Here is a 19,514-nt window from a genome sequence, read left to right as displayed (position 1 = left end):
AGAAGCTTTACAGTTTTAGGCATTACGTTTAGGTCTACCATCCATTTTAAGTTAACTGTAATATGTGACTCATGGTCTGAATCAGGTTCATTTCTTTACATATAGATATCCAGTAATTCCAGCATCATTTCTTGAAAAAGCTATGCTCTCTCCATTGAATTGCCTTTGGACCATTGTAGACAATCAACTGACCATCAATGCTTGCGGTCTCTTTCTGGACTCTCTATTCTGTTCCATTGATCGATATGTCTATCCCTTCACCTTACCACACTGTCTTGATTACTATAGCTTTACAGTAAGTCTTGAAATTAAGTAGTATAAGTCTTCCAACCTGGTCATTTTCAAAATTATCTTGGTTACTCTAATTCTTTTACTTTTCCATATAAAGTTTAGCATCAGTTTATCAATTTCTACCCACAAAATTCTGCTAGGATTTTAACTGGAATTACAGTAAATCTATAGACCAGTTTAGGGACCACATAAAATATTGACTCTTTTCATCTATAACCACAGTATATCCCCATTCACTTAGGACTTCTTTTATTTTTTTGTCAGTGTTTGCTAGATTTCAGCTTATAGGTTTTGCACAATTGTTGTAATATTCCCACCTAAGCTCTTCATGGCTTTGGTATTATGTTTAATTATATATTTTTATTCCAGTCACCAGCTGTTCCCTGTTAGTTTATAGAAATGTAATTGATTTTTGTATGCTGACCTTGTATCCTGAGAACTTATAAATTCATGTATTAGTTCTAATGAATTTTTGGAGATTCTTTTGAATTTTCTGTGTAGAAAATCATGTCTGAGAATCAAGACAGTTTTTATTTCTTCCTTTCCAATCTGTATCCATTTTGAGTCTTTTTTCTTACCTTTTTGCACTGACCATGATGTATTATCTGTTTTGTATATTGTTGGATTCAGTGGGCAAAATTTTGTTTTAGAATTTTTTGATTTTTAATTGTTGTTTTAGATTTTTAAAGAATTTTACATCTATGCTGCTTAGGGATGTTGGTCTTTAGTTTTCTTCTCTTATAATGTATTTGTCAGGTTTTAGAATCAGTAAAAATGCTCTCCATATAGAGGAGCTGGGAAGTGTTCTCTCTTCTTCAGTTTCCTAGTTTTTATATAATTGATATAATTTCTTCCTTAAGTGTGAGGTAGTATTCACCAGTGAAGCCATCTGGCATGAAGTTTTCTTTGTGGGGAGGATTTTAACTTCAAATTCAATTTCTTAAATAAATACAAGGATATTCAGATTATCAATTTTCTCTTGAATGATCTTTGGTAGTTTGGAACAATAAATTTATTCACCTCATCTACTTCATCAAGTTTATTGGCATAAAGTTGTTCGTAATATCCGCTTATTATCCTTTTCATGTCTCTAAGATTTGTAGTGATGTCCCCTCCCTCATTCCTGCTATTTCCTGATGAAAAATAATTCTAAATGAAGGAATTAGACTGTAATCTTCCTGAAGTCACAGAGTATATCTTTTTGATCTCGTGTCCCCAGTGTTCATTGAAACCTAGAATGTAAGCTCCATGAGGGCAGGACGCTGGCCTTCCACCAGCTACTCGGTGCTGCACTTTCCTCTGAAGTAAGTCTTGGTCCACTTGAGTGTCCAGGCACTCCCTCCTCAGTAAGCTCATTCACAGCAGAACCTTGCTGAAGAACCAAGGGCCCTGCCTGGTGCCCAGCCCAGGCATCACACAACCATCCCCATGCAAAGGCAGGCCCATCAGCTCATCACCTCCCAGCAGCCTAAGCAGCACCTTCACAGCCTCCCTGTCGGGGACCATTCACATTAACTTCTACAGCATAGCCGGCAGTTCTCAAACAACGCTGTGCAGTAGAATTACTGTCAAGCCTGTTAAAATGCATATTCCTGGGTCTTACACCCAGAGATCCTCATTCAGTGGGTGTGAGGTGCCAGACTTTGCAAAGTGGCAACAGGTTATTATTGGCCAACAGGGCGAGCGAGTCTAGACTGAAATCCAGCCCATGCTTGGCTCACCAAGCCACGCACTCTGGTGTGGGCCTGGTCCACCCTCAGGTAGGGCCACGTCTTGATTTGAGTTTCATCTGCTTGCCAAGTCTAGTGTCTGTGGGGATATATCCACAAGGGCAGTTGGGGTAGGGAAGGCTTTTTCCAATTTGCACAAAGCCTCTCTACGCCCTGGTGTATTAGCCTACATCCTCTCAAAGCACATGCCAAGGTAGGGCTAGAGGTGCGTGAGATTAATTAAAAGGAGCGCCTGCAAGGGAAGGTGAGAAAGAAGCCAGGAGAAGTGGGGAGAGCCATCAGTCAAGGATGGAGCGCTAACCCTTGTAAGAGAGAGAACAAAGAAAGGCTGGATGGAAGAGTCTTAGACTACATGGAGTTCTAAGAAAACTTGGTAAAGCTGATGGGGAGTCCTCCATCAGCCACAGTCACTCAACAGAAGGGGTCCTCTGTCTTGTGAGCATGGACCTACCCTGGTGTCCCTGCTGTGCTCAGTCACTGGCTGGAAGTGGAAAGTGTGGCTTCGTGAAGAGGGTGGTGGATTTCAGGGAAATTATGCCCTGAGAGGTGCACTTTCACAGCTACTGTTCCTGGAGAGAGGAGGGTCTTCAGAATCTGCCTTTGTAACCACTCCATCACAATCACACTTAGAGGAACACTTGCCTACATTTTTAAAAAGAAAGGATTGCTAACCATCCCCTAAGGAAAAAGGAAGGCCCAGACTTCCTGGATACAATGTCACAGTCTTGGGGGCTGGGATGAGGGGAAACTCCCCAATTCCTCTGCAATCAGCCTGTAGCCTAGAATCTGGTTATATCCACAGTGGATGACTCTGCCCCCATTTTCTGCTCTGTATGTGGTAACAAGGGATGAGCCGAGTAGAAGGGACACCCAGAGGATGGAAAAGTTGAATCTGCCTCAGAGACGGGGTCAGGGAGAACCACTTTGAGGGCGGACAGGCACAGGCAGAGTGTGGAGGGGAGGGCACTGGGGGGTAGCACATGGTGGTCTGCTTGGGCTGGACAGAAGGGAAGGGAGGGGAGCTGGCTCAAGGCCTGGAGGAGACTATTGGATGGAATGTGTTGGGGGGAGCCTGGGGTTCAGGCATCATTGCCTACAAAAGTGAGAAGGCCTGGGAGAGCATTTCTGCAAGGTGGCACTGATGACTGCGTCTCGGGGTGGCGGAGGCCCTGTGCTCTTCTGAGCCAGCCCTGAAGGCAAGCTGGGGGTCATCCAGAGAGCACCTTGAACACCTAGCCCTAGGGAGAGGCACGGGGGTCAAGAGAGAGCAACAGTGGCAGAGCTGTCACCTCTGTCCTGGCTCTGCCCAGAGCTGGGCCTGGTTCCCAAAGTACCATCTTATCCCAAGAAGGGTCCCATAGCACCAGGCAATGGGAGAAGAACTGTTTGATAGCCCATTGTCTATGGAAACCCTCTCTTAGCACCCCTTGCTCAGTATCATGAATTCAAGTGGTTCAGTTGGTTTTCAGATGAGCTTCAAAGGTGGACCTGGCACCTGCCTGATTAGGCCCTCTTCATCCTCACCTCCTGATGCCTTATTTTTTTTTAAACATCTTTATTGAAGTATAATTGCTTTACAATGGTGTGTTAGTTTCTGCTCTATAACAAAGTGAATCAGTTACACATATACGTATGTCCCCATATCTCCTCCCTCTTGCGTCTCCCTCTCTCCCACCCTCCCTACTAAAGACCACGCTCTTTAACCAGGCCCTTCCTTAGTGATCCAGCTGTTGCCCTCTGTTGAACCCAAATCTCAGGGACCCGGGCCATGCAGGATTAGTGGTTTGAGGTCAGTGTTGGTGCCCTCCAGTAGAGTGATCAGAGCTCTAGGTCTCTTCCCTGGACAACCTCTCTCCTGGTTTGTAAACCAGTACTTATCTGATTGTCTGTTAATCCATGACTCTTCCCACACTGGACTGGCAGGACCGTGGAAACAGGGACCAGGTTTGTGTGCTCACCCTCTATACCCAGGACCTTCCATGGTCCTGATTCAAACAGGTGCCCAATCATTTTTTTCCTGAGTGGTGTTATCTGCTACAAGGCCAGCCTGAAAGAACAGAACCTGGAGAGGATGGAGAGTATCCACTCTAAGTACTAACTACCAGCATTTCTTGGGCACCTAATATTTCCAGTCCCTACCACAACCTGCCAGGAACATACTTGAACCAAATCTCAGAGCCAGGCATCGACTTTCCCAAAGAGGTACAGCTAGCAAAGAGTTGTGCTGGGATTCAAACCCAGAACACTCGGATTGAAAAATCTGGGTTTTTTCCTGACAGCATTTCGTCTTGTGTAGTCACTGCCCTATAGCTGGTGAGAACAGCCCAAACCAACGTACTCGCTTTCTAAGTGATTTATAAACGGGAGCTACACCTCAGCGTGTCTTCTCCTTTACTCACTTCATAACCGCGTCTGCATCTGTGCTGTGATTCTGGGCTGGAGCGGTGCTGGGTGAGGATGAACAGCGATGAACAATGTAGTCGACTCTGGAGTATCTACCAGGGTTGGAAGCCTGGCTCTGCCACCGTTGTGGAAAGAAGGACCACAGGCTCAAACGGTGTGATCTAGCCCTGTGGTTGACTCAGATTCTGCATGTCTCGGGAGATGTATGACAGTAAGTTCATGGCACAGGAGAGCTTTGGACAAAGGTCTTTGTCCGTGGTGGTAGAAGGGGAGGGAGGGCAGGAAGGTTGGGTGCTTCTGGTAAGCGAGTCTCTCATTAAGCTTACCAGCTGGCTGACTTTGGCCGAGTCACTCTACTACACTGTGCCTTAGTTGCCTCATCTAGAAAATGGGGCTAAAAATGGGGCTTAACTTCAGGGTATTGCTTTGAACCCTTTATTATTATCTAGAACTCCATATCATTAGCTACTTTTTGGAAAGCATTTGCCTTGCTAACTTTAATTTGGGATACCATTTGATCCTGTCTCGTTCACACAGACAAAATTCATGAGCATTGCACCATTTCTGCTTGGTGTTTGCTAGTCCAGATCCCTCATTTTAACAATCAGAACTCAACCAAACCAGCATTAAACCCATGTCAACTCAGCACTCAAAGTGTAGAACAACAGCAAGTGTAGAAAGAAAAAAAAAAAAAAACCTTTTGTTCATCCTCATCACAGCAGTACCTTAAACTTCTGTCTCTTACCATTACTTTAAATCTTGTATTTAATTTTGGACATTTACTATCTGACTTTCTAGCTAAATGTCCCTCCACCCCAATGTGTAATATAATGCCTGGCACGTGGTAGGTATTCCCTGAATGTTTAGTGAATGACTGTGAAATCCTCTAATAAATGTCTATAAACACTGATTCAGGTCTCGCACAGCCCAAACGTGCAAACTGATGTTTTTTTGGAATTAGCTTCTGAGTAAAAACTAAATTCCTTTGCTTGCCACACAAAGTACTTCATTAATTGGCCCCAGCCAATCTATTATTCCTCATCGACTACCATTTCCCCATACCCTCCCCCCAACTCCCAAGTTCCAAACCTGCCAAACTTTATAGCATTCCCAGAACAGGTCATGCCCTTTTACAACTCTAAGACTTTGTACTTGCTGTTCCCCCTTCCTGAAATGCTCTTCTCTTTTAAGCATGGCCAACTCCTACTGAGCCTTCAAAACCCCAGCTTAAATGACTCCTCCTCAGGGATGTCTCCTTGACTCCCCAAGGCAGTATCAGTAGCTCCCTTCCCTGGGCTCCCTCAATTCCCTGTCTAGCACACTGACTAATTGGCCTGGCTTTAGAGTCATACTAAGGGCTGAGCTAAATCCCTGGCTTTGCGACTTACAAAGCGTGAGACTTTGGGCGAGTTATGTGACCTCTCTGAACTTCAGTCTCCTCGTCTGCTAACTAGCACCAGTAGGAACCCCTGAGGGTTGTAAAGGGGATGATTTAATTAGATGATTGTAAAGTGTACAGCGAATGCTCAAGAAATGGCAGCCAATCTGATGCGTCCTAGTACAGCACCTGACTACTCTGTGATTCACTTGCCTCCCCTATGTAACCCTAGATGAAGCAGGCAAGGTCTTCAGTTATTTCTTATCCCTGGCAACTAGCACACTACCCGGCATGTAGTAGATGCTTGATGCGTCCTTGCAGCATGTTCTGTGCAGTCACAAACCAATGAATCTGCCCTTTGATTCCCCAGAGTGCCCGGGAGGAGCGAGGGCGCCCTGCAGTGGCCGGGGCAGTTGTGCTGACGGCATGGAAGGAAACGGAAGCTGCTCCTGCCAAGTGAGTTCAAAACCTTGTTCTTCTCCTCCCTGACTCTGCTTTCTCCTTACCTGTGGGGTCCCTCTGTAAACACACACTGGGTGGAGACTCTAAGAAGTAGCGATATTAGTTAAAAAATTTTTAAAAAAAGATGCAGTGTACAACAAAATGACGTGTTAGAGGCTGGGGGACCTTTGAGTGTATCCATCTGTAAAATGAGTTTAAGCCTTAGGTGTATTCACCTGTAAAATGAGTCTAATAATAATACCTACGCGATTAGACTTGTTGAAAAAGTGAGATGAGATCATGTATATGAAGATACTTTGTGAAACCATGCAGGGCTACAGAAATTTGTCATTGTTACTGTTAAAAACCACCGTTATTAACAGACGAGTCTTCGGAGCTGTCCTCCGCACCCATGCTTGAGCACTGCGCCTGCCCATTGAGGCATTTCTTTGCTGTCCCACGAAAGGGACTTTTGCAAGCTTCAAGCCTTAGACAATGGAAATACAAAGAAATCCTTCTGAAAAGGATTGAGCTCAAGTGTCTTCAGAAATGCAGAACTGAAAGCGTTTTCATTTCCCCCTTGGGTGGAGTTATGGTTTAGCCGTCAGTACTTGTTCTCTGTATCTTTGGACTGACAAAGCAGCTTTCTTCTGAAGAGCTCCAGACTCTTAGTAATAACTGATGCAGGGCTGGATGTACAAATTATAACACAAAAAGAGCAATGAAGGAAGAAAGAGAAAGAAGGAGTTTCAGGACAGGCACAGAGGGAAGATAACACTTGAGAAACAAACGCTGACCAGACAAGTCAGTGAGAAATCCAAGGGCTTTGTGGGCAGCGCAGATCGCTTGGGTCTAACATCCTCTCCCTGGGGTGTCCTGCAGGAAGGATTTGGCGGGACAGCCTGTGAAACGTGCACTGATGACAACGTATTTGGACCCAGCTGTTCAGCAAGTATGTCTCGCTTTTGTGTCATCGAATGCAATTGTGAAGGTTGAAAGTCAGACATGGCTTATACAGCTCAAGACCCCAGAAATAAAGTTCCTTGGGGGAAAAACACAGAACAGTTCTCTATAACCAAGTCTACACAGGCAAAACAGAGAGTTGACAAGAAATCTGATAAGGAGAGACAGTGTGTCTGTGGTTTTCAGTGCTTGCAGGCAGCTACTCACCAGGAATGCTTCCTGGCAAACTCTGGGGCATAGGTTCCCTCTCTGCAGGCTCCAGGATCCAACATCCACCAGTTCCTTGCCTGCCCAGCTTCTCCATGAGGTCTTTCCAGACCATGGTCTCAGCACTGACCTTCTCGTCAGGGACCTCTATATCCCAGCACATCTAATCTGTCCTTCTTTGGGCAGTTCACAGATAAATACCTGAGGGTGATCAGAGGTGATCAAAATTGTCCCACTTTGCAGATTATGGCTTTGTTCCTGACATGGGTTTGTCCACTCTCTTATTTCTGGTTCTCCCCAGAAGTTGACCCGGAAGCATTCTGCAAGCATTCTAGTACAAGTCGCATATTTGAGAGGTGACCCAGGGAAACACTGAGAAAGTGACACAGAGGAAATAAAGGGGTGTGTTGTCAAGACAGAGGCCAGTGTGGATGACCAGAGCTTAATCCCCTGGGGAACTCCGGAGTCCGTGTAGAACACTCACCTTGGGGTTACTTTACCTGAGGGGGGAGGGAGCCATGGTGTCGTAGGCAGAATAATGACCACTCCCCAGAATGTCCACATTCTAATCCCATGGACCTGGGAATATGTTGCCTTCCGTGGCAAGGGAGAATTAAGGTAGCAGATGGTATTATGGTTGCTAATCGTCTGACCTTACCATAAAGAGACTATCCTGGATCATCTGAGTGGACCCAGCGTAATGACAAAGGTCCTTAAATGTGGACGAGGAAGGCAGAGGCAGAAGATGCGGTGTCAGAGTGAGGAGACGTGAGGAGGACTCCACCAGCCCTTGCTGGCTTTGTAGGCGGAAGCGGCTCACGAGCCAGGCAATGTGGGCAGCCTCTAGAAGCTGGGAAAGGCAGGGAGAGGGATGCTCCCCTCAAGAAAGGAACACAACCACCAACACCTTGATTTTAGAGCAATTACTTTGGATTTCTGACCTCTGGAACTGTAAGACAATAGATGTGTGTTGTTTTAAGATGCTAGGTTTGTGGTAATTTGTTACAGCAGCAATAGGAAACTAATCCATGCGGTCGTTAGAGGGGAGTTGTTCATTCCCTGGCACTTCCAACCCCCAGTGGGCACCCAGGCAGAGCAGGCTTCCTAGGAAGTGTTCACAGGCTACTGGAAGGCAGCTGGATGTGTGGGCTTGGTAAGGAAGGCCTAGAGAATGTGGGCGTAGTAGGGTCAGTGTCTGCCACATTCATAGTCTCCCAAAAAGGACAAGTCAAGTGGCCTTTGTCCAACACCACCTCAGTTTGGCTTTTATAGAAAAATCATATTTGGTAGACGCTGCATTGATTCAAATATTTTGGGCAAGAAAAATACACAGACATCCCAGCCCCCCCCTAAGTTAGCTCACTCTGTAATAAGTTTCATCTGCAATAGCAAAGACATGGGATCCTTGAAAGCAGGTGTTGTCATACCTCTTTATCTCCAGTACCTGCCACAGCGCTGCCTGCGTGGTAGACACACACTACACTCTTGGCTGGATGAATAAACAAACGAGTGAGTGAATGAATGATGTAATTTGCTCCAGCCCTCTTGTCCTGACCAAGAAACATGTTATTGGGAGGCGTCATGTAGAGGTGATTAGAGCTCCAGCTTTAGACTCAGACTGGGTTTCAGCCCCAGGGCTGCTGTAAATTGTGGGAACCGTAAGTTTACTAAGCATACTCTGTGCCTCTTCATCTGTAAAAATAGAAATAACATCGCCTCCTTTAGAATTATTATGAGGAACTCATGAGATAACCACTGCACAACAAATGATAGCAATTATTATTATTAATACCTACTATTCCCTAGTGTCCCCCAATCTTAGTTTTTTCTTCATCCACAACTTTATAAAAGATTATTTCATAAGAGTGTTAGCAAAAGCAAATTTAAAACAGATGTTAGCATTCTGAGTGGGTTTTTTTAACATTACATTCTATTAAAGGACAGTAAACTATTAAGTATAATCAGTCATTTATAAAGAACATGTCTTTCAAATTGACCCTTCCCTACCGTAATAGAATTTAAATCACGTATTTTAAATAAATATTGAAATAGGAAGAAAGACAGCAACCAACACTGCTTACTCACCAAGAAAGCCAAGTAATTGTTTGTGGATGAAAATTTATAAAGAAGATGAGCTCATGTTGCCTCCAAGAAACTGGTGTTGGTTGCCAGTGAGCACAGATGTACATGGAGATTCCAAACATCCCTAAATTTAAAAATGGCTTCCCTTTCCACTTGTTTGTGCCATGGAGAAAGGGCAAGCGAAAGGGTTTGGAAACCCGTTTTTAAGTAAGAAAATTGGAAACCTAAACTGAGACTCGGGAGATAAGACTCCCACTTCTGGGTTCCGACAGAACTTCGTGAGATGATAACGTGTCCTGACCTACGCTCTCCAACATGGTAGCCGCAAGGCACGTGTGGCCATTGAGTACCTGACATGTGGCTAGTGCAGCTGAGGAACTGAAGGTTAAATTTTAGCCCATGTGACTCAGTTTAAATTCAAATAGCCTCACGTGGCTAGTGGCTACCATATTGGATAGCGCAGCTCTAGAACATGATGGCTAAGAGAGCAGGCTTCAAGTCAGCCGGTCTGTGTTTGAAACTAAGCCCAGTTGCTGTGGGACCTGGGGCAAGCTATTTAACCTCTCTAAGCCCTCCTCATCTACAAAACAGGAATAATAATACCTGCCTCGTGGGATTGACTCGTAGAAAAGCTCCCAGCAGCAAGTCATAAGCACACAAGAGAAGCAAGAATTAAGCAAGGACAAGAGCAATCCCACAGTCAGCTGAACATTCATTCACCTATGAACGAATGAGTGATGGCTGGTCATTTCCCATTGGCAGGTTCCCATAGAGGAACCTGGAAACCTTTTCAGCCAGGCATCCACTGGGTGCCAGTGTTGTTTCACCCGTGAGGCAGTGGTCGTTGGCGGTGGCAGTTCTGCCCGTAAGTAGGACAGCGCTATGAATTACAGTTTATTTTTAACGCTGACTTTAACCTGCTGCCAGAGCGTTCTCCTACCTGACTCTCGATTTGCTTAGAGATGATTTCAGGCTGCATCAGCCAGGGGTGTTCATCTCAGCTCCCAAGGCCCTCGCCTGCTCAGTGCCTCACCCCAGGTGAGGGCAGAAGGCAAAGCCCACTTTCTCTGATATGGCCCGAATCAATCCCACAATCGTGTCTTGTTAATAACAGTAGCTAGCATTTGCTGAGTGTCTGCCGGGCACCAGGCAGTGCACAAGGTTTGGCACGCAGGATCTCTTTGGAAAAACTCTGCAAGCTGGGTTCCTCATTTTATGGATGAAGAAGCAGAGAGGTTGCTCAAGGTCACGCAGCTATTACAGGGACAGGGGCAGGGTTTGACCCCAAGCGTCTGACTCCAGAACCTGGGCACAAAACCACTGCACCATTCAGCCCTGGCAGGCACCCGCCACGCATTAGACCCGTGACAGGTGATGGGCATCCAAAGAGGGGAGAGATTAGGTCCCTACTCCCAAGGAGCTGGAAATGTGGGAGACGCTTATGAGCCTGTGTGCACGGTACACATGGGATGCTATGGGAACATGAGAGAGGGCAGCTCAGTCTGCCAGGGGCACGGCACAGGGGCTCTGAGCTCTGTCCCTCTGACCCCAACGGCCCTGGCTTTGGCTACTTTAAAGTCATACACCCCAGGTTTCACATGTCTCTAGAGATTTGCTGAAGCAGGTTTAACAAATACTCAGGGCTCTTTAAATGACCTTTGGGAATCCCTCTGCCACTCACGTCTCCTTCCCAAGGACGCTTTCTTGGCGGTGGCTGGCGGCCCTGCAGTGTGTGTCAGAGGCTCCCGAAAGCTACCCATGCCAGGTCAGTTAATCCAGTACATGGGCTGTGCTGGAAGACAGGACTTGGGGAGAGGCTCGTGCCTAGAAGGAAGGCTCAGTGGCAAGGACGGCCCTTGTAGTTAGCATCTAAGTTGGGAGCAGGGGCTGAGTCACATTCGACTCCCTGCTTCCGCCCCCACAGCCTCTCCATGGGCTGCATGACAGCATTTAGGACGTGCAGAAGCAGTGTGTCTCTTAGAGTTCAGCTGCCCCACTATACTGTGAGCCGCTTGAATTTAGATATTGTGAGTTACTCTTATTTGTACACCCAGTGCCTAATCCAGTGCCCGCCCCTAGGTAGGAGCTGGGTAGTTTTTTTTTTTTTTTTGCGGTACACGGGCCTCTCACTGCTGTGGCCTCTCCCGTTGCGGAGCACAGGCTCCGGACGCACAGGCTCAGCAGCCATGGCTCACGGGCCCAGCCGCTCCACGGCATGTGGGATCTTCCCGGACCGGGGCACGAACCTGTGTCCCCTGCATCGGCAGGCGGACTCTCAACCACTGCGCCACCAGGGAAGCCCTAGGTAGATATTTTTTAACTGAATTAATTCGCGTCTTCTCTACTGAGCCCGTAGTACACCCCCTCCTCACCCCTATTATCTCCATGATGAATTTGACTTCCCTCTGAAACTCATCTGTTCCAAAAGCTACAGCCATGGGTGGACATCAAAGTGCTCTGCTAACATAGAAACAACAGCAAATCAGTTTTTAAAGGGAGGATGACAATTGCAAATCCAGTTTAATTCTTCAGTAATTTGAATGAGCGCTGGAGCTAGTTGTCTCCCATTTTCCATATGTAGTGCCTCACCAGATTGAGAGAGAAAACGGCAGCCCTGACAGCTATCGGCTGGTCGCTGGCCTGCAATTTCATAGAATGTCACCATCAATGGCTCGCTCTATCTGTGCTGGAACAAGACGAAAACTAGGCCACTGCCTTATCCTGTCCGAATAGAGAAATAAACAGTGACAGTGGGCAACCCAATGGCCACCTCTCCCGGTTAACACGAGTGGCTACTGCTGCTTCTTCGTGACCCCTCGCCCCTGCTGCCGACTTTGACCACTGTTGTGTTCCTGGTGGTACTTGGCTGGCTGGCGTGACAAAAGTAGTAGTTGCAGCAGGAGGTGATAGTGGTTGAGGTACAAAGGAAGTGCTGCCCAGAGGAGCACAGACTCTGCTTTGGCACCTCTGAGACGGCACCACCGAGGAGAGGGGCTTTAGCTGGCCTAGAAGGATAAGGAGGATTTCAGCTGAACGCGGAAGGGAGCAGAGTGCGGGCCTCCACAGGGCGTGCTCTTTCCTAGACCAGCTCCCCCCATCTCTTCCTGGCCAGCCCCCATGGCTATTGACCTGTCACATCTTAGCATCTATCACACCTCATTATGATGGGCTGCTTTCTTCTGCCTTCAGACTGTGAGCTCTTTGGGGGCAGGGACTTTGGGTCATTAATCCCAAGCACAGCGCCCTGTAAGTAGTAGATGTTCAACATGTGTTTTGAAGGAAGATGAACTCTAGTGAGTCATCCCGTGCACTTCGATCCTAAGACGCATAAAATGAAGTGGCGAAAGATGAAAATGAAAATTTTTAAAGGTTGGAGTCAGCTTGGAGAGGGCCTTGTGTGCCAAACAGAGGAATTTAGATTTCATTTGGTTAGCAATTGGGAGTCACTGAGATATCTGGAGGAACATCACCTTGATACCATTACTGATCAAATGAAATGGATAAAAGGGAGAGGTGAGAAATCGAATAATGAGTCCAGGTAAAGTGCTACTGCAATAGTCCAGGCAAAACAAGATAAGGACCTGAAGGAGGACAGTTCCTGTGGGGATGAAGGACAGGGGATTGAGGTGGGACATGTAACAACCTTAGAGTTCGAACCTTCAAGTTGCAAACTTTCAAAGATGTGAGCATGCATCTGGTGGCAGCAAGGAACCAGAACCTGTGCCATTAACGTCAGGCGTGAGTGGAATTGCAGCTCGCCCTCCGTCTCCTGTTGCTGGCGATCCTTCAGCCCTACCATCCCCCACCTCCTCCAGTCAGTCACTCTTCTCGCCTGTTCACTCGATGCCAGCCCCTGTATGCCAGCTGTTGTACTGTACTACTGTACTTTTCAAGGTACTGTACTATAAGATTAAAAACGTTTTCTTTATTTTTTGTTTGTTTTTATGTATTATTTGTGTGAAAATCATTATAACCTATTACAGTACAGTACTATATAGCTAATTGTGTTAGTTATGTACCTAGGCTAACTTTGTTGGACTTACAAACAAGTTGGTCTTACGAACCCACTATCAGAATGAAACTTGTTCGTATGTGGGGACTTACTGTAAACTGAAGCTAAGAAAAAGCCAGGGTTCAAACTAGGGTCTCTAGGGCTTCAAACCCATGGTTTTCCCCACTTCATCAAGCAGAATCTCAATAAACACTACCTGAAACAGTATACCTCCAGAATCTTTGGAGGAAGTGTACATCAGGTAACGAAAAATTCCCATTTTCTGTCTGCAGTGTGCAGCTGTGTGCATGGAGTATGCAACAGTGGAATACGTGGCGATGGGACCTGTGAGTGCTACTCTGGGTACACCGGCCCCAACTGTGACAAGCGTAAGTACTGCTAGTTCCCTTAATACCACACCAGATCAGATGGGCACAGACATATGCATTTCAGTTGTGCATGCGTGTACTGGGGCTCTACATGTGTGACGTGTCATCAAATGTTTTGCTGGAAGATAGGCAACAATTTTAAAAGAAAGGGGACAAAAGGAGAGGAAGGGAGAGAAGGGGAGGGGAGGGGAGGGGAAGGGAGGAGAGGGAAGAGATCGTATAGAATATTGGAAGTCACGGAAGACTTGGGAACAATGCAGTGACCTGGCTGTAGCTATGTTTTAGGAAGGCCAAGCTTGTGGCAGTGTGAGGATAGACTGGAGAGGAAGACATTGGGGCCATTGCAACGAGTTAGGTACCTGAAAAGGGAGATAAGGCATGTTCTCCATTATAGGTCTGAAAGAGCACATCAACAGGAAATGGAGGCTTACCAAGGCTAAATGATTCACCAAAGTTCACAGAATAGCCAATAAGTGAGCTGGGACTCAAGTCATTGAAATTCTCTATACAGTCGATCACACTGGGTTTAATCAAAAGATAGAGACCACAGGGTGATTGCAGCAAGGGAAGTTTAATATAAAGAATTAGTAAACTATGTTAGGAGAGTGGCTATAAAAATGCAAAATGAACTGTAGGGCTGATGGGGCATAACAAAGAAGGGCAAACTTGGAAGGGGACAGCCATCCCCAAGGCTTGGCTCAAATCTTGCTGGAGAAGGGGTGGTGGCAGCCCACTTAGTAGGGGAGAAGTTTGCTGGTTTGCCCAAGCCAGCATGGGAGTACAGTCACCCAAAAGGCAGGCAACAACCCTTCAGGGCACTGATGAGCCGAGGCTGGGGGACAAGTGGACAGAAGGAGTTGGGGCACCATGGGTGCTAATCCTGGAACCTTCAATGTCTGTGCGTGGGGCGGGCTGTGGGAAGGTAGCCACTGGGTCCAGGCCAGGGATGCAAGGTCACCAATGAACTGTGCACTCTGAGTGCACAGTTGGGACAGGGCATCCCTGGATGTCCTCACACACCCACACCACTGGCAGGCTGTGCAGCAGCAGCAAACACAGCAGAAGCACAACACTGCACAGCAGAACCGGCCAGTGGAGCCCCTTCCTCCTGCAGTGGCCCTCCAGCGCCCTCTACTGGCCAAGATTAACATATCCCTGCAAAGGAGAAATGTTCAGAGTTCAACCCATTATCACAGAGCAGGTGGTGAAGGGTGAATTTGGAGCTTAGCCATTAGGAAATTGGACATGCTGCCTGCGACAATAGCTTCACTTAAGTTATCCTCTGGATTTTATTCTCCTGGTCTGTAAAATAAAAGGATTAGACAAGAATCAAATTCAGCAACTTCAAACTCGCTTTATTGAAAGTCGTTGAGAAGATATGAGCAGTGGTAGAAAGGAGGGTGAATAAAAGACAGCCTCTGCCTTCTTCCTATGGAAGAGACAGACAGTCAAACAACCAATATGAATCAACGGCAGAATGAAACTCAGGTGGTTAGGGTGGACCCCTTCCATAGCCCTCAATCAGCCTCCTTCCCCAGCTACTCCTGTACTGCCCAGTGGACTCATGAGGAAAAAACACAAACAAACAAAAAACCCTTTTTAATAAGACCAGAGATCCAGCCTAATAGACAGCGTGAAAAGATTTGCTTCCAAATGACAAAATAATTCTGTTGAGTCAGAAGATAAATATAGACTGGGACAAAAATATTTGCAATCCACGCAGCAGAAACGTTTTTATAATAGAAAGTCCATGAGCCCACCTTTAATATCGGCCAAGGAGCAGCTAATTCTCAGGAAGAAATGAAAACTGGCCAACAAACATAGAAGAGGTGCTTAACCCCACTAGGAGTCACAGAAATGCAAATTAAAACCATAATGAAGTAGTACTTTGGAGTTTGGGAGGTTTTGTTTTGGTTTGGTTCTGGTTTTTTGCCCACCGTGTTACACAGGTTGCAAAGCTAGGTAATATCTATCTGTGGGTGTGAGAAAAATTACGCTACTGTCAGTGGGGGTGTGAATTGCTACAATCTATGAGAGATATGTATCTATTAAATTTTAAAGGATGCTTACAGTTTGAGGCTACAGCCCCAATTCTAGGAATTTACCTAGAGGACTGGAGGGGTGGGTAGGTGAGAATATATGTACAGAGAAACTCATGATAGTATTGTTTTTAAGAACAAAGCAAGCTGGAAACAACTTGAACGTCCATGAGTAGGAATTGGTTGAGTGAAGTGTGGTACATTCTATTCTAGTTAGAAGAATGCTGGCTGCTGAAAGAAATCAACACAAAAACCCAATGGCTTAACACTACGGTTCCATAACTGCACCAAGGCATCCCAAAGTACCCCGTCAAACTCACAGGGCTGCTATGGGATATTTTTAATTTCTGAGGGAAACGGTGATACATCTGTAGATTATCGTATGAAATGTTAACCTGAGTTAGTACACAATTTCAACATTAGGTAGCACTACATTTTGTCCGGTGGTGTCATTTCTTTACAAAGCTGCATTTCCAGTGGTCACTGTGGTAAAAAGTAAGTACCATGCAAAAATCGTTTCAACTGGAAGGAGGGTGGTAGTTTCCAATCTGATTCCAAGGCTGCAGAAGTTGTGCCATCTCCAACAAGCTCACGGGTCCCGTTAGGAAGTAAATGTGGTTGTTTAAGAATAAAATATTTAATCTTCCTATTAACCATATTACTTTTTCAGATGGCTGCTACGTTATCATGACATAAATAGTCACTGAATTCTTTGGTTCTAACAACTTAGTAAATGAACCTGTAGATATTCCTTTTGTATTGGGGTCCCGTGAAAAAAATACTGAAACACTAAGGGCACCGTGACCTGGGAATTTGGGCAACCTCTGGCCTAACACAACAGAGGTATATTTCTTACTAATGTAACAGTCCAATGTGGGTGTTCCTGGCCTCCACCAGCTCCCCACCACATGGTGTTTAGGGATCCAGAGCCTTCCATTGCATGCGTCTGCCATTCTGTAGCACCTCCAAGTGCTCTGCTTTGAGCCACAGAAGGAAGGAGAGAGTGTAGAGAAGCATCTGCTTATAAAGTTCAGAATAATACATAGAACTTCCAATATTCCATCAACGTAGACTAGTCATATAACCCCACCTGGATGCAAAGAGGGGTGGAAAACGTGATCCTGAAAGGGCAGCCCCTTCTCAGCAACAATTCTACTTTATGGAAGAGGTGAGGGGATATTCTCTATGAAGTTTTGATTCAACTAGCCACTGTTGGAAGACAAACGCATACGTCACATTTGTGCACATCTTGAGAGCAGCACACTGACTGCCCTTTGTTCCAACATCTTTACAAGGATGTTTGTAGCGCGACCAGCCTTGGCAGATACAGGACCTCCCTCGGGAACAAGTGCGGGCACGCTTACTGCCTGTGCCAGTTATCAGTGGATTGCCTCTCAGCTCCAAATTCACCCTTTTTGCCTGCTCTGTGAATATGGAGATGGGCTTTGGAATAGCTCTCATTTGTCAGCCAGTAAGATGTGAAGCCTTACCAATAGAGGGTGCTAAAGGGACACCGAAGAAGCAAGAGTTTTCTCTTCTTGTGTCTGGGTTAGCTCACTCACCAGGCTCCTGAAGAACACGGCTCTGCTCCGCTGCTCAGCCCTGCACAGTTTCTCCAGCACTAGGTTCCGGCAAGGCTTAGCATCCTCCAGTATTTGACCACTGCATACATTGTCTAGTGCTTGGCTCGGGCGGCAGAGCATAGCCAGGAGCCCTAGACAGTGCAGGCTGGTGGCCCAGTTCAGGAGCTGTTCTGCACACCCTCGCCTCAGCCCCATGCACAGCAAGGGCCCCGCAGGACCAGCCATCCAGAGAGCTGACCACCCACCTCCATGCCACACAGCTGGCCCCTGAGACCACCCCGTCCCGGTCACGCACAGGAGTACACCGTGCTTCTGAGAAGGTGGGCTTCTCAGCTCCTGCTTCCAGTAGCATCCAGAGGCAAGCCGCTTGCCCAGGCTTGGCAGCTCCCTGTGGATGACCTTCCTTGGGGCCCCAGAGGGGTGGCCTCCAGCAAGTGTCACCAGCGGACACGTCAGCAACCTCTCTGCTGTAGAGTGACCAAGGCCATGTCCTTGCCGGTGACATCCGGGTCTCAGCTCTGGAAGGGGAGGACTTACCCTTATCTTAACCCGAGAGGAGTGGTTGCTCTTTATTTTTCTTCCATTCCTTTATGCTTCTGAACTCTTTTTAGCTGTCAGGAGCCAATTCCCTGTTATTCCACTCTGTTCATGAATCTTTACACTAAAATTTTCACTGTTCAAACAATTGCATGGTTTCTCTCTCTTGCCTGGGCCCTAAGTAATGCACTGCCTATTATTTAAAAACAAACTAAAAATCATTTCAGTTCCCTAAGCTCAGGGCTCCTCTTCCGTAATGAAATCCACTGCATGCTCAGGTCTTGTATGGCCCTCTCTGCATTGCCCTGTGGGACCCGGGGCTTGGAAGAACTGGTCCAAAACTGCTGACATTCTGACTACTGCTCCTGATGTGAGTGATAAATGGTCCTTTAGCTCTGACCCTGGCATCTCATATCTTCTAGCAGCAACCATGGGACCGTGTCAGCCCAACTTTGCAAGTTGGCTAATTATGCCAAACTCTACAGTATTTAACAGCCATCTAAGCCCCGTCTATCTTATAAAATACTATGCAGTCATTAGAGATTAAGGTGCACCCTTACATACCTCCATAATATATTCTTAAATTAAAAATCAAGTTCCTAAATATTTTAACAGGATCCCATTTCATCTTTTGAAAATCTTACACACAAATGTATTATATTGGTTGTTAACGTTGGTTATTGTGGGAATGGGATGGGAGAATGAGAATAAGAAGACAGCTAATTTTTGCTTTACTCGTTCTGTACTTTTTCAATTGTTACAGTGAATCTGTGTCACTTTTGTAATAATAGGGAATATTGCATTTGTTGAGATTTTTTAGAACTGGTTGTTCTACTAAGGCCATTACCTCAACAATCTTCCTTTCCAGCCATCCCAGAATGTGCAGCCTTGCTCTGCCCAGAAAATTCCAGGTGCTCACCTTCCAGTGAAGATGAAACAAAACTAGAATGCAAATGCATCCCCAGTTACAAAGGCGATGGCAGACACTGTGAGCGTGAGTAGAACTTCGATCCTACTGGTTTATCCATTGAGACGGTTAGATTCCTCAACAGAAAAAACCTCACAACCTTCTTAATATTAACGCAACGACCACTTCCGTTTCTCTCTGTGTAGTTGCATGACATATATTAAAAATTCTAAGCAAAATCTCATCATGTGGTAGCTCTTCAGTAAATGGCAAGTTCTCATGTTATCAAAGCACATATATAGATTTTTACACTTTTTTAATTAATTTTTATTGGAATATAATTGATCTACAATGTTGTGTTAGTTTCTGCTGTACAGCGAAGTGAATCAGTTATACATATATCCACTCTTTCTTTTAGATTCTATACCCATATAGGTCATTATAGAGTATTGAATAGAATTCCCTGTGCTCTACAATAGGTTCTTATTAGTTATCTCTTTTATGTATAGTAGTGTGTGTGTGTCAGTCCCAGCCTCCCAATTTATCCCTTCCCCCTCCACTTCCCCCCTAGTA

At 46.0% G+C, this 19,514-nt stretch overlaps 1 protein-coding gene across 1 annotated transcript in view; it reads left to right on the top strand.

The window, feature by feature from the left end:
* STAB2 (stabilin 2) overlaps window positions 1-19,514 on the top strand; it is a 158,325-nt gene that overhangs the window by 16,057 nt on the left and 122,754 nt on the right. The window contains exons 4-7 of the mRNA XM_030856195.2: window positions 6,173-6,258; window positions 7,126-7,195; window positions 13,780-13,875; window positions 18,903-19,028. Coding sequence (XP_030712055.2) covers window positions 6,173-6,258; window positions 7,126-7,195; window positions 13,780-13,875; window positions 18,903-19,028 — 378 coding nt within the window. The remainder of the gene's footprint in view (window positions 1-6,172; window positions 6,259-7,125; window positions 7,196-13,779; window positions 13,876-18,902; window positions 19,029-19,514) is intronic.

The sequence above is a fragment of the Globicephala melas genome, chromosome 10, assembly GCF_963455315.2.
Source record: "Globicephala melas chromosome 10, mGloMel1.2, whole genome shotgun sequence".
Lineage (NCBI taxonomy): Eukaryota > Metazoa > Chordata > Mammalia > Artiodactyla > Delphinidae > Globicephala > Globicephala melas.
The sequence above is the reverse complement of the archived record's forward strand: the minus strand, read 5'-3'. Positions and strand labels throughout refer to the sequence as shown.